This window comes from Hippopotamus amphibius, chromosome 7 (genome assembly GCF_030028045.1).
Source record: "Hippopotamus amphibius kiboko isolate mHipAmp2 chromosome 7, mHipAmp2.hap2, whole genome shotgun sequence".
Taxonomy (NCBI): domain Eukaryota; kingdom Metazoa; phylum Chordata; class Mammalia; order Artiodactyla; family Hippopotamidae; genus Hippopotamus; species Hippopotamus amphibius.
This window is the reverse complement of record NC_080192.1, coordinates 24,434,968-24,447,629: the sequence shown is the minus strand read 5'-3', so window position 1 is coordinate 24,447,629 and position 12,662 is coordinate 24,434,968. Positions and strand designations below refer to the sequence as shown.

The 12,662-nt window shown below is 39.0% G+C and overlaps 1 protein-coding gene across 2 annotated transcripts in view; it reads left to right on the top strand.

Moving 5' to 3' along the window:
* Nucleotides 1-12,662, top strand: part of CFAP54 (cilia and flagella associated protein 54) — a 277,803-nt gene that overhangs the window by 163,026 nt on the left and 102,115 nt on the right. For both annotated transcript variants that reach the window (XM_057741715.1, XM_057741714.1), the window contains 2 exons: nucleotides 804-857; nucleotides 5,519-5,726. In XM_057741715.1, the coding sequence (XP_057597698.1) occupies nucleotides 804-857; nucleotides 5,519-5,726 (262 nt within the window). The remainder of the gene's footprint in view (nucleotides 1-803; nucleotides 858-5,518; nucleotides 5,727-12,662) is intronic.

Here is a 12,662-nt window from a genome sequence, read left to right as displayed (position 1 = left end):
CCCTCATAATGATCCAACCATGTTCTGCGGCAAATGAATGTTTTCTAATGCAGCATTATATTTAGAGCTAAACATATAAACAGGCAATTCACAAACAAGGAAAGAACCACAAAAAGCATCACTGTGAAGAGTAATACAGTTTTCTTCAAACTGGCAAAAACATTTTTAAGTGCTAATACACAATGCTGTTGAAAGTACAGTAATTCTGGTGTTTTCATACAACGTGGGTGGAAGGTAAATTGAGCTAGCCCTCTTCAATTTTCTCAGTGTATTCTTATCTTATGACCTAGCACTTCTGCTTCCAGGAATCTATCCAAAGGTGATAATCAGAAATGCCAGCAAAATAGTCACCAATACTTAAACCAGGGTTGAATAGTGGGGTTAGGGTAGGAAGCGGTCTTTTTAGGTGTCTAACAATAGGAAAGGGGTAAGTTATTATGCTATTGATACATTCATAGGATAGAATGTTACTGAGCTATTAGATGAGGCTTACAAATAACTTAATGGTGTGGGAAATAATTATGATGTAACAGTTAGTGAAGAGGAATACAAATCCATATGTAAAATTTAAAAATACATCAAAAAGAAACTGGTAGTAAAGACACCAAGATATTAACCTTGGCAGCCTAAAGATGTTGACTTTTGCTTTCTTCCTTATACTATACTTGTCTTTTCTGACCAGAGCACGTATTACTTTTATAATAAAATTTATATGTAAAGTAGTTTTAGAACACATTAATAGTTTCATCTAAAAGAGCACTCAGTACTCTTGTTTCTAATGTTAACATTTTGTATATTGACAGCTATTTCAGTCATTTGACTCGGGAAAACCCCTTACTAGTAAAGAAAATATGCAGGTAAGGATAATGATATTTATAAATGTTGGCTATTTAGTGTGGGTACTTTTTGAGCTGTGTAATAATGCTCTTTTATGTCTGGTAATGGGTCTTATCTCCAAATATGAGGCCAGAGGTACGGTTGGACCCAAACTGATCTGGTTTTCAGATGAAACAAATATCAGTTATTGCTCCTCAACTTCTCTATTACACATGCATATTCAGTTTGCTTATCTAGCCATGCCAAGTACCTAATACCTATCTTAGTTACCTACTAACTTTGATTGTAAGTACAGCGTTTTGTGATGGCCTACCTGTTCAATACTGCTTTTACTCGGATCCATTGCCCTAGTTTGGAAGGTTTTCTTTTCTTTTTCAATTTTTTATTGGGACATAATTGACAGACAACGTCGTGTAAGTTTAAGGTGTACAGCGCATTGATTTGATACATTTATATATTGCAGTGTGATTACCACCATAACATTGGCTAAAGGAAGGTTTTCATATGATGTTTTCATAAGCAATTCCTCTGACTTCCCCACTATTTTTTTTTTACAAAGAGAGGACCAGACTGCCCATCTAAATAAGTTTGTTCTTGTCAATAATGCAATAATTGGGTTTTAAGTTTTTGATGGCCTAGAAGCATTTAAATATTTTCAAGTCATTTAAAAAAATCTCAGGAGTACCAGCAGCTTGTCCACTAGGAAGTGTTGGCGTGGGAGGGTGGTAGGGCAGCCATTGCTAAGGGGCTTACAGACGGGCAAGGGGTTCGCACAGCCAGGCGATGGTTAATGCATGTGGACAGATACATAGTTTTTTGTTTTTCTTTTAAATACTCAGAAACAGCCTTTTCTGAGCATTTAAAAATGTTTCACTAAGTAAACTATTAATTTTTATGAAATAACTTTGAGAGACTTCCTCAAAATTGTTTTATTTTTTTCTTCCATAATTTTGATAGGAATATATCCAGCTTTTATTAAATGTAATCTTATTACTTTTCTATTATTGTTAATTTTATTCCACAAACTTCACCTTTAATTATGCTTCAGATGATTCATTGTTTTTGCCTTAAAATTTGTTTTACTTTATAAGCCAGTTGCCTGAAATGAAAGAACTGGTATTAAGAAGATACAAATACATATTCATCTTTCATTTTAGTCTTCCGAGACCTTGGGATGCTTTGGAATATTTATTTCTTTCCAGTCATAAATGCCAGGGCATCCTAAAAACGTTCTTTTGGTTTTGGTTATAAAAGTGGTTTTGAGTATAAAAGGAATGTCTGTCTGATCTTTTTTTTTTAAACAAAAAGAGATTGACAGTACTGTATAATGGAAAGCTGATTTCTATTAGCTAATTAATTAAAACAGAACCGTTGGTCTGCTCAAGACGCTTCAGATTACACTTTATATTTTCTGTATAGAGGGAGAGTAAGGAGTGTTAGATAGCATTACTAATTAATCTTCTTTTGATCCTCAAGTGTTTGTGTGTAATTGTCAGGGCTCATTAAATCACTGTTTGCCTCCTACTCATCCCTCCACCCGCAGCCAGTCTGAAGTTTCTTTTCTGGATGGGGAATGTCAACCATTTTCCTGGTACAATCATTTGTTACCAGGCCAGTCTCAGAGTTGCTCCATGTCTGGCTCTTTTGCAGGTATTGCTTTCCACCCTTTAGAAGGGGTTAAGAAAGAATGAACAACAGCACTAGGCCTCCCCACTGCAAGCACTGCCTCAAACTCTCCCCAACAATGAGGTTTTTCTTTTTTAGTTCACATAAGGCAAATAATGTACTTTTTTTTAGAATATATGGCCCCAGCATTCGCCTTTTATATTAGTTCAACAGATATTTAATAAGAACCTATTGTGTGCAAGGCACTGTTCTTGCGCTGTCAAATAAATACATCAGTTAAGCAACAATACAGATTCCACGCCCTCAGGGAGCTTATGTTTTAGTGGGCAAGACTAGTAATAAACATGATATATATGTAAACGTTCTAGATGAGTGAATTATGTAGTATGTTGGGAGGTGAACCCTGCTGTAGGGGTCAATGAACCCAGCAGCCCATAAAGGGGATTGGGAGCATAGGACTAGGCTGGGGTTATAATTTTGAATGGGGCAGTCAGCTTAGTCCTCAGTGAGGTGATGTTGGTGAGCAGATCTGAAGGAGGTAAAGGCACAAGTCATATGAAATCTGGAGAAAGAATAATCTAAGAGCAGGCTGCAGTAAGTGCAAAGGCCCTAGGGCAGGATTGCCTAGCTTAGTGAGGGACATCTTGGGCAGTGTGGCTAGAGTTGTGTGAATGACAGGGGAGCAGTAGGAGACAAGGTCAGAGAGGTAACAGGGTGGATGGTGGTGGCATGACCAGATGGAGAAGGGCCTTGTAGGGCTTTTATCACTAAGCTCTTACTCTGAATAAAAGGAGGAGCCACTGGAGGCAGAGGTGTGGCCTGATCTACTTCCATTTTAAAGGGATCGCTTTACTTAATCGGTTGAATCTGTTGTGTGCCAAATACTATTCTGGTGCTGTCAATCAAACACATTAGTCAACCAACAATCAGACAAATTCTCAGTCCTCATAGAACTTGTGTGTGTGTATGTGGTGTGTGTGTCTGTTTGTGGGGGTGGCTAGGAATACATTTTTGCACGTGTTGAGTTTGAGATGTCTGTTAGACCCCCAAGTGGAAGAATTGAGTCAGAAGTTGCTTATGAGTCTTGAGTTAGAAGAGAAGCTGGAGCTAGGACAGAAACTTGGGATTTAATCAGCATTTAGATGATATTAAAACCATAAGCCTGATTAAGATCATCTAAGGGAAGAGAATGAGGATAGAGAAGAGGACTGAGCCCTGGGACACTCCAGTGTTTAGAGGTATAGGAGAAGAGGAGGAACCAGCAGAGAAGGCTGAAAAGGAGTAGCGGATAGAATAGGAAACAAATGAAAGGAGTGTGGTGGCTTGAAAGCCAAGAAAAGAAGCATTTTCAGAAGAGAGAATGATTAATAGTTTCAAATTTTGCTGATGAATACAGTACCATAATTCGCCAAGTATGAAACATGCATTTTTTTAAACAATAGCTCTGCAATTAGAATGCATTTTACAATTGTGGGCATGTTAAAATTTGATTGGCATATCAAATAATGGTGTCTTAGGTTAAAGTAACATGGCATATGAAGACTGAGAATGAAACATTGGATTTAGCCAAGTGTAGGCCATTGGTGACCATGCCCAAAGGGTTTCAAAGTAAGAATGGAGTAGGTTTAAAAGCAAATGAAAGGAGAGAGATTGGAATATTGACAAACTTGTAGGTTATTGCTGTAAAGGGAAGTGAGAATTAGGGTAGCAACTGGAGAAGGAAGTTAGGGTATAGAAAGTTTTTGATTTTTAAAATGCAGGAGAAGACAGCATGGCTTTGTGCTGGTGGGAATGTCTCTATAGAAAGGGAACACTTTTTAAAAAATTGAAGTATAGTTGATTTAAAATGTTGTGTTAATTTCTGCTGTACAGTAAAGGGATTCAGTTATACATACATACATACTCTTTTTCATACTCTTTTCCATTATGGTTTATCATAGGATACTGAATTTAGTTCTCTGTGCTATACAGTAGGTTTTTGTTGTTTATCCATTCCATATGTAAGAGCTTACATATGCTAACCCCAAACTCCCAGAGCATCCCTCCCCTCCTTTCTCCCCTTGGCAACCACAAGTCTGTTCTCTGTGTCTGTGAGTCTGTTTCTGTTTCGTAGATAAGCTCATTTGTGTCATATTTTAGATTACACGTATAAGTGATATGATATGGTATTTGTCAGAAGGGAACATTTATGATGTAGGAGAGAATGGCCGAGTAGACCAGTGGGGACAGGACTGATGGCCTAAGTGGCGGCACCAGCCTTGGGAAGCAGGAAGGAAGGCAGGGCAGTGAAGCAGATGCTTGGGTAGGTGGGAGATGGAGCTGTGGGGTCTGTGGACACGGCTCTGACTGCTTCACTTTTCTCACTTAAGTGGAGGAAGTACGGTTACTAGCTGGGAGGGGCATTGAGGAGAAAGCGTTAGAGTTTAGAAACAAGAAGAGCATGAAATGGTAGTCTAGGAGAGAGCAAGAGTGAATGGACTGGGAAAACGTAGGATGATGCCCAGGTGGCACTGAGGTTTGGTCAGGAACTTAAAGTGGGACCACTTAGCACGATTGCCAAGGAAGTGTACATGCAAGCGAGGGGGCCAGGAAGTTGAGGGAGTCCTCAAGGCAGGGGTTCTCATGATTGACACACAATCTAAGCTGGGAAGGGGTTTGCTTGTCCACCCATCCTTCCCCGTTTCCCACCCTCTGAGCTCTAATTCACTCGCGCTAAAGCAGAGCGACCAGCATGCATGGCTGATGAGCTTTTTCAGTTGCTCCATTTTGATAAGGTGCCCCCTCCATGCTGTCAGCACCAGGTTCACTCTCATTGTGTGACCTCGTGGGGCAGGTCACCAACTGGTGGGGAATGGCAGGAGCACTGTGGACCTGCTGGCATCGTTGTGATGTTATGTCTCTCTTGATGGACCTGCCAATCACCGTCCCTCATGTCTGTCCCCGCATTCCTCATCCCGCACCAGTGAGGACAGCAGAAGGGGACTGAAGCTAATGACATCTGAGAACAGTGTTTTACTACTTTGCCTTTTTTTTTCTTTTTTCATTTTTTTTTTAGGCACTTGATGATTTAATTAAAAAAGGCTTGCCTGTAATTCTGGTTACAGTCGGTCAGCAACATCTCTTAAATAAGTTTGCCTTTGTTAAAGCGTACTTTTTCATAAATGTGGCTGCAACAATAAATTGTGTCCCAGAACATATAATGAAACCAGGCAGCTGTGGACTTACTAATGAGAAAACCAAACCAAACCTCCCAAACTTGAAAGGTAATCTTTTGTTTTATTTATTTATTTTTTGCTTATTTCTCTTTCTATTCCCTTTCCCCACCTATTCCCACTCTACCCCCAATAATCCATGTGAACATTCTAGTAGATATGCATTCATCGTTTTCTCTGCGCTCACTCAGTGACACACGTACGTGTTTATGCCTAGGTACCTGCCTCTCCATATCCAATAGATATGTCTGCATATTTGTCCACTTCCTTACATTATATACAGTTGAGCCTTGAACAACACAGGTTTGAATGGCGCAGGTCCACTTATACACCAGTTTTTTTTCAATAGTGAGTATCACAGTACTTCACAATCTGTGGATGGTTGAATCTGCAGTTACTGAACTGGGGATACAGAGGACTGCCTATACTGAGCGCCAACTATAAATTATACATGGATTTTCAGCTGCATGGAGGGTCAGTGCCCCTAACCCCTGTGTGGATCAAGGATCAGCTGCACATACAAATTAGAATTTGTCATTTATTTAAGAAATGATGTATTTTTAATTTTTCTGCCCCCTGCAATTCTTATGTAAAAAAATCTCTGCTAAATCCTTCCAAGTCAACCGCTTTGCTTTGGTCCCCTAAACTGGCCGTGTGGTGTTCTATGCTGTGAACACCCCATGTTTGTTCAGCTGTTCCCCTATTGTGTGTTCAGTTTGTCTCTAGGGAGCAGTGTGGAAGCACTGCACATCCATACTGTAGTGTATGTTTCTATAGGATAAGGTACCCATGGAAGGGATTTATGGCCCTTATATACGTACAAAACCGTATATGTATTTTTCAAATGCATTAATGTTGCCTTAAAAATAATTTTGTTTTGTTTTGCTTTTTTACTGCCAAGTATGATGTTAACTGTGGGTTTTTCATAGGTGTCCTTCATCGGCTAGGAGAATTTTTCTTTTATTCCTAGCTTGTTGAGTGATTTTATCATGAAAAGGTGTTGGATTTTATTAAATGCTTTTCCTGTGTCTGTTAAGATGATTATATGGTTTTTGTTTTTTATTCTATCCATAAGTATGTATTATATTACTTGATTTTTGAGTGTTTAACCAACCTTGCTTTCTTGGTCATGGTGTATAAATCTTTTTATATGTTGCTGGATTGTTAGGATTTTGTTGAAGATTTTTGCATCCATGTTCATAAGATATAGTGCATAGTTTTCTTTTCTTATGGGGTCTTTGTCTAGTTTTGCTATCAGAATAATATTGGCCTCTGTTTTAAAGTTTAAGTTTTATTACTTTTCAGGTATGGTGAGGCCAACAGATCAGAGACGGCTGCCACTGAAAACATAGTTTGTTATTTACAGCTCCCGAGAGAGGAACATGCTACAACGAGGGAGGACCACACGGGGTGGGGGTCACTCAGGAGGCAGAGAGAGCGGGAGAAAGAGGTGGATCAGCCTCTTCCCAGGACTTCTCATGTTCTGGTACTCATCCAGGCGTTCTTCCATACCATTCTCCAGGCATTTGTTTTCTATCCTTGTCTCTCTGTCACTTTCCCTTAGGGGAGAAGACCTAGTCCCAGATCTTTCTTCTGGGCCCTCCCTCATGCTCAGTTGACCCTCTAGCTCTAGAGCCTCCTAATTTAGGAGAAGAGCCAGACGGGTTGAAGTTGGAAGAAGGGAGGAGGGCAGGTGTATTCAGTTCCCTGTTATTCTGGACTCGCTCTTTTACTTGACAAACTTAGTCTCTTTGTGTATTAATTCCTAGTCAAATAACAACTTGTAGTTTTTCTCCCTCCTGTGGTCTAGAAGCCAGGCTTACGAAAGCAGAGGAAATCTATGATCTAAATTCTCTCAATGTTCCCTTGCTCAGAATGAGGGCCGTCTTTGGATTGTGGGTGGGAATTTTGAGATATTTGAGGATTGTAGATTGCGCTGTTCCAAATGGTCTCACTCTCTGCTCTCTGCTCTTCGTGTGAGGGCTGGTGCAAATCAGTAGAACTGACACTTCCACAAGATCTTATTGAGATATTATAAATATCTGGAAGACCCCAAATATTTTGAGCACCTTAAGGGGTCCTGGGATCCCAGATGAGGAACCACTACTTTGTATCAGTAGCCGATAACTTGAATGGCATCACCAAGCATCCAGAAGATCCTCTCAGGACTGTCTGGTTTGTTTTAAGGACCAGCCTCACTCTTCTAAAGTATGATTTTTAGGGACCATTTGGTATAGCACTATGTTTCTAATGATCATTGTGGTTGTTTTTTTAAACATTAAATTTCCCAACTAATGATGAATTTTTTTTTGGGGGGGTACACCAAGTTCAATCATCTGTTTTTATACACATATCCCCGTATTCCCTCCCTTCCTTGACTCCCCCCACCTTGAGTCCCCCCCACCCTCCCTGCCCCAGTCCTCTAAGGCATCTTCCATCCTCGAGTTGGACTCCCTTTGTTATACAACAACTTCCCACTGACTATCTATTTTACAGTTGGTAGTATATGTATGTCTGTGCTACTCTCTCGCTTCATCTCAGTTTCCCCTTCACCCCCCGCCCCCTCCCATACCTCGAGTTCTCCAGTCCATTCTCTGTATCTGCATCCTTGTTCTTGTCACTGAGTTCATCAGTACCATTTTTAGATTCCGTATATGTGAGTTAGCATACAATATTTGTCCTCTTTCTGACTTACTTCACTCTGGATGACAGATTGTAGTTCTATCCACCTCATTACATATAGCTCCATCTCATCCCTTTTTATAGCTGAGTAATATTCCATTGTATATATATGCCACATCTTCTTTATCCATTCATTTGTTGATGGGCATTTCGGTTGCTTCCATGTCCTGGCTATTGTAAATAGTGCTGCAATAAACATTATGGTACATGTTTCTTTTGGGATTATGGTTTTCTCAGGGTCTATGCCCAGTAGTGGGATTACTGGATCATATGGTAGTTCTATTTGTAGTTTTTTTAAGGAACCTCCAAATTGTTTTCCATAGTGGCTGTACCAACTTACAGTCCCACCAACAGTGCAGGAGAGTTCCCTTTTCTCCACACCCTCTCCAACATTTGTTGTTTCCAGATTTTGTGATGATGGCCACTCTGATCGGTGTGAGGTGAAACCTCATGTGGCTTTGACTTGCATTTCTCTGATGATGAGTGATGTTGAGCATCTTTTCATGTGTTTGTTGGCCATCTGTATGTCTTCCTTGGAGAAATGTCTATTTAGGTCTTCCGCCCATTTGTGGATTGGGTTATTTGCTTCTTTGGTATTCAGCTGCATGAGCTGCTTGTATATTTTGGAGGTTAATCCTTTGTCCGTTGTTTCATAGGCAATTATTTTTTCCCATTCTGAGGGTTGCCTTCTAGTCTTGTTTATGGTTTCTTTCACTGTGCAAAAGCTTTTAAGTTTCATGAGGTCCCATTTGTTTATTCTTGATTTGATTTCCATGATTCTAGGAGGTGGGTCAAAAAGGATCTTGCTTTGATGGATGTCATAGAGTGTTCTGCCTATGTTTTCCTCTAGGAGTTTTATACTGTCTGGCCTTACATGTAGGTCTTTAATCCATTTGGAGTTTATTTTTGTGTAGGGTGTTAGGAAGTGTTCTAATTTCATTCTTTTACATGTTGCTGTCCAATTTTCCCAGCACTGCTTATTAAAGAGGCTGTCTTTTTTCCATTGTATACTCGTGCCTCCTTTGTCAAAGATAAGGTGCCCATATGTGTTTGGGCTTACCTCTGAGTTCTCTATTCTGTTCCATTGATCTTCCTTTCTGTTTTTGTGCCAGTTCCATACTGTCTTGATCACTATGGCCTTGTAGTATAGTTTGAAGTCAGGAAGCCTAATTCCACCAACTCCATTTTTCCTTCTCAAGATTGCTTTGGCTATTTGGGGTCTTTTGCATTTCCATACAAATCATAGGATTTCTTGCTCTAGTTCTGTGAAAAATGCCATTGGTAATTTGATTGGGATTGCATTGAATCTGTAAATTGCTTTGGTTAGTACAGTCATTTTCACTATGTTGATTTTTCCAATCCAGGAACATGGTATGTCCCTCCATCTGTTTGTGTCGTCTTTGATTTCTTTCATCAGTGTCTTAAAGTTTTCTGCATACAGATCTTTTGCCTCCTTAGGCAGGTTTATTCCTAGGTATTTTATTCTTTTTGTTGCAATGGTGAATGGGAGAGTTTCCTTAATTTCTCTTTATGCTCTTCCGTTGTTAGTGTCTAGGAATGCTAGAGATTTCTGTGCATTAATTTTGTATCCTGCTACTTTACTAAACTCTTCAATTAGTGCTAGCAGTTTTCTGGTAGAGTCTTTAGGGTTTTCTATGTATAATATCATGTCATCTGCAAAGAGTGACAATTTTACTTCTTCTTTTCCAATTTGGATTCCTTTTATTTCTTTTTCTTCTTTGATTGCTGTGGCTAAAACTTCCAAAACTATGTTTAATAATAGTGGTGAGAGTGGACACCCTTCTCTTGTTCCTGTTCTTAGAGGGAATTCTTCCAGTTTTTCCCCATTGAGAACGATGTTGGCTTTTGGTTTTTCATACATGGCTTTTATTATGTTGAGATAATTTCCTTCTATGCCCATTTTCTGGAGAGCTTTTATCATAAATGGATGTTGAACTTTGTCAAAAGCTTTTTCTGCATCTATTGAAATGATCATATGGTTTTTATCCTTCAATTTGTTGATATGATGTATCACATTGATTGATTTGCGTATATTGAAGAATCCTTGCATCCCAGGGATAAACCCCACTTGATCATGGTGTATGATTTTTTTAATGTGCTGTTGGAGTCTGTTAGCTAGTATTTTGTTGAGGATTTTTGCATCTATATTCATCAGTGATATTGATCTGTAGTTTTCTTTTTTTGTGACATCTTTGCCTGGTTTTGGTATCAGGGTGATGGTGGCCTCGTAGAATGAGTTTGGGAGTGTTCCTCCTTCTGCTATATTTTGGAAGAGTTTGAGAAGGATAGGTGTTAGCTCTTCTCGAAACGTTTGATAGAATTCGCCCATGAACCCATCTGGTCCTGGGCTTTTGTGTGTTGGGAGATTTTTAATTACTGCCTCAATTTCTGTACTTGTGATTGGTCTGTTCATGGTTTCTATTTCTTCCTGGTTCAGTCTTGGAAGATTGTATTTTTCTAAGAATGTATCCATTTCTTCCAGGTTATCCAATTTATTGGCATATAGTTGCTTGTAGTAGTCTCTCATGATGTTTTGTATTTCTGAGGTGTCCGTTGTTACTTCTCCTTTGTCATTTCTAATTCTGTTGATTTGCATCTTCTCCCTTTTTTTCTTGATGAGTCTGGCTAATGGTTTATCAATTTTGTTAATCTTCTCAAAGAACCAGCTTTTAGTTTTATTTATTTTTGCTATGGTTTCCTTCCTTTCTTTTTCATTTATTTCTGCTCTGATCTTTATGATTTCTCTCCTTCTGCTCCCTTTGGGGTTTCTTTGTTCTTCTTTCTCTAGTTGTTTGAGGTGTAAGGTTAGGTTGTTTATTCGATCATTTTCTTGTTTCTTAAGGTAGGACTGTATTGCTATAAACTTCCCTCTTAGAACTGCTTTTGCTGCATCCCATAGGTTTTGGGGTGTTGTGTTTTCGTTGTCGTTTGTTTCTAGATATTTTTTGATTTCCTCTTTGATTTCTTTAGTGATTCCTTGGTTGTTTGAGTGAATTGTTTAGCCTCCATGTGTTTGTATTTTTTGCAGGTTTTTTCCTGTAATTGATATCTAGCCTCATGGCGTTGTGGTCTGAGAAGATGCTTGATATGATTTCAATTTTCTTGAATTTGCCGAGGTTTGATTTGTGACCCAAGATGTGATCTATCCTGGAAAATGTTCCGTATGCACTTGAGAAGAAAGTGTATTCTGTCGTTTTTGGGTGGAATGTCCTATAAATATCAATTAAGTCGAGATGGTCTAATGTGTCATTTAAAGCTTGTGTGTCTTTATTTTCTGTTTGGATGATCTGTCCATTGATGTAAGTGGGGTGTTCAAGTCTCCCACTATTATTGTGTTACTGTCGATGTCCCCTTTTATAGCTGTTAGCATTTGCCTTATGTATTGAGGTGCTCCTATATTGGGGGCATAGATATTTACCACTGTGATATGTTCTTCTTGAATGGATCCCTCGATCATTATGTAGTGTCCTTCCTTGTCTCTTTTAATAGTCTTTACTTTCAAGTCTAATTTGTCTGATATGAGTATTGCTACTCCAGCTCTCTTTTGACTTCCATTTGCTTGGAATATCTTTTTCTATCCCTTTACTTTCAGTCTATATGTATCCCTTGGTCTGAAGTGGGTTTCTTGTAGGCAGCATATAGAAGGGTCTTGTTTTTGTATCCATTCAGCCAGTCTGTGTCTTTTGGTTGCAGCATTTAATCCATTTACATTTAAAGTGATTATTGACATGTGTGTTCCAATTACCATTTTCTGAATTGTTTTGGGTTTGTATTTGTAGGTGTTTTCCTTTTCTTGTGTGTCCTACTTAGAGAAGTTCCTTTAGCACTTGTTGTAAGGCTGGTTTGGTGGTGCTGAATTCTCTTAACTTTTGCTTGTCTGGAAAGCTTTTGATTTCTCCCTCAAATCTGAATGAGATTCTTGCTGGGTAGAGTATTCTTGGCTGTAGGTTTCTCTCTTTCAGGACTTTCAGTATATCCTGCCATTCCCTTCTGGCCTGCAGAGTTTCTGTAGAAAGGTCAGCTGTTATCCTTATGGGTTTTCCCTTATATGTTATTGTTGCTTTTCTCTTGCTGCTTTTAATATTTTTTCGTTGTGTTTAATTGTCATTGGTTTGATTAATATGTGCCTCAATGTATTTCTTCTTGGGTTTATTCTGTATGGGACTCTCAACGCTTCTTGGACTTGGTTAATTATTTCCTTTCCCATGTTGGGGAAGTTTTCCACTATAACCTCTTCAAATATTTTCTCAGACCCTTTCTTTTGTTCTTCTTCTTCTGGGATGC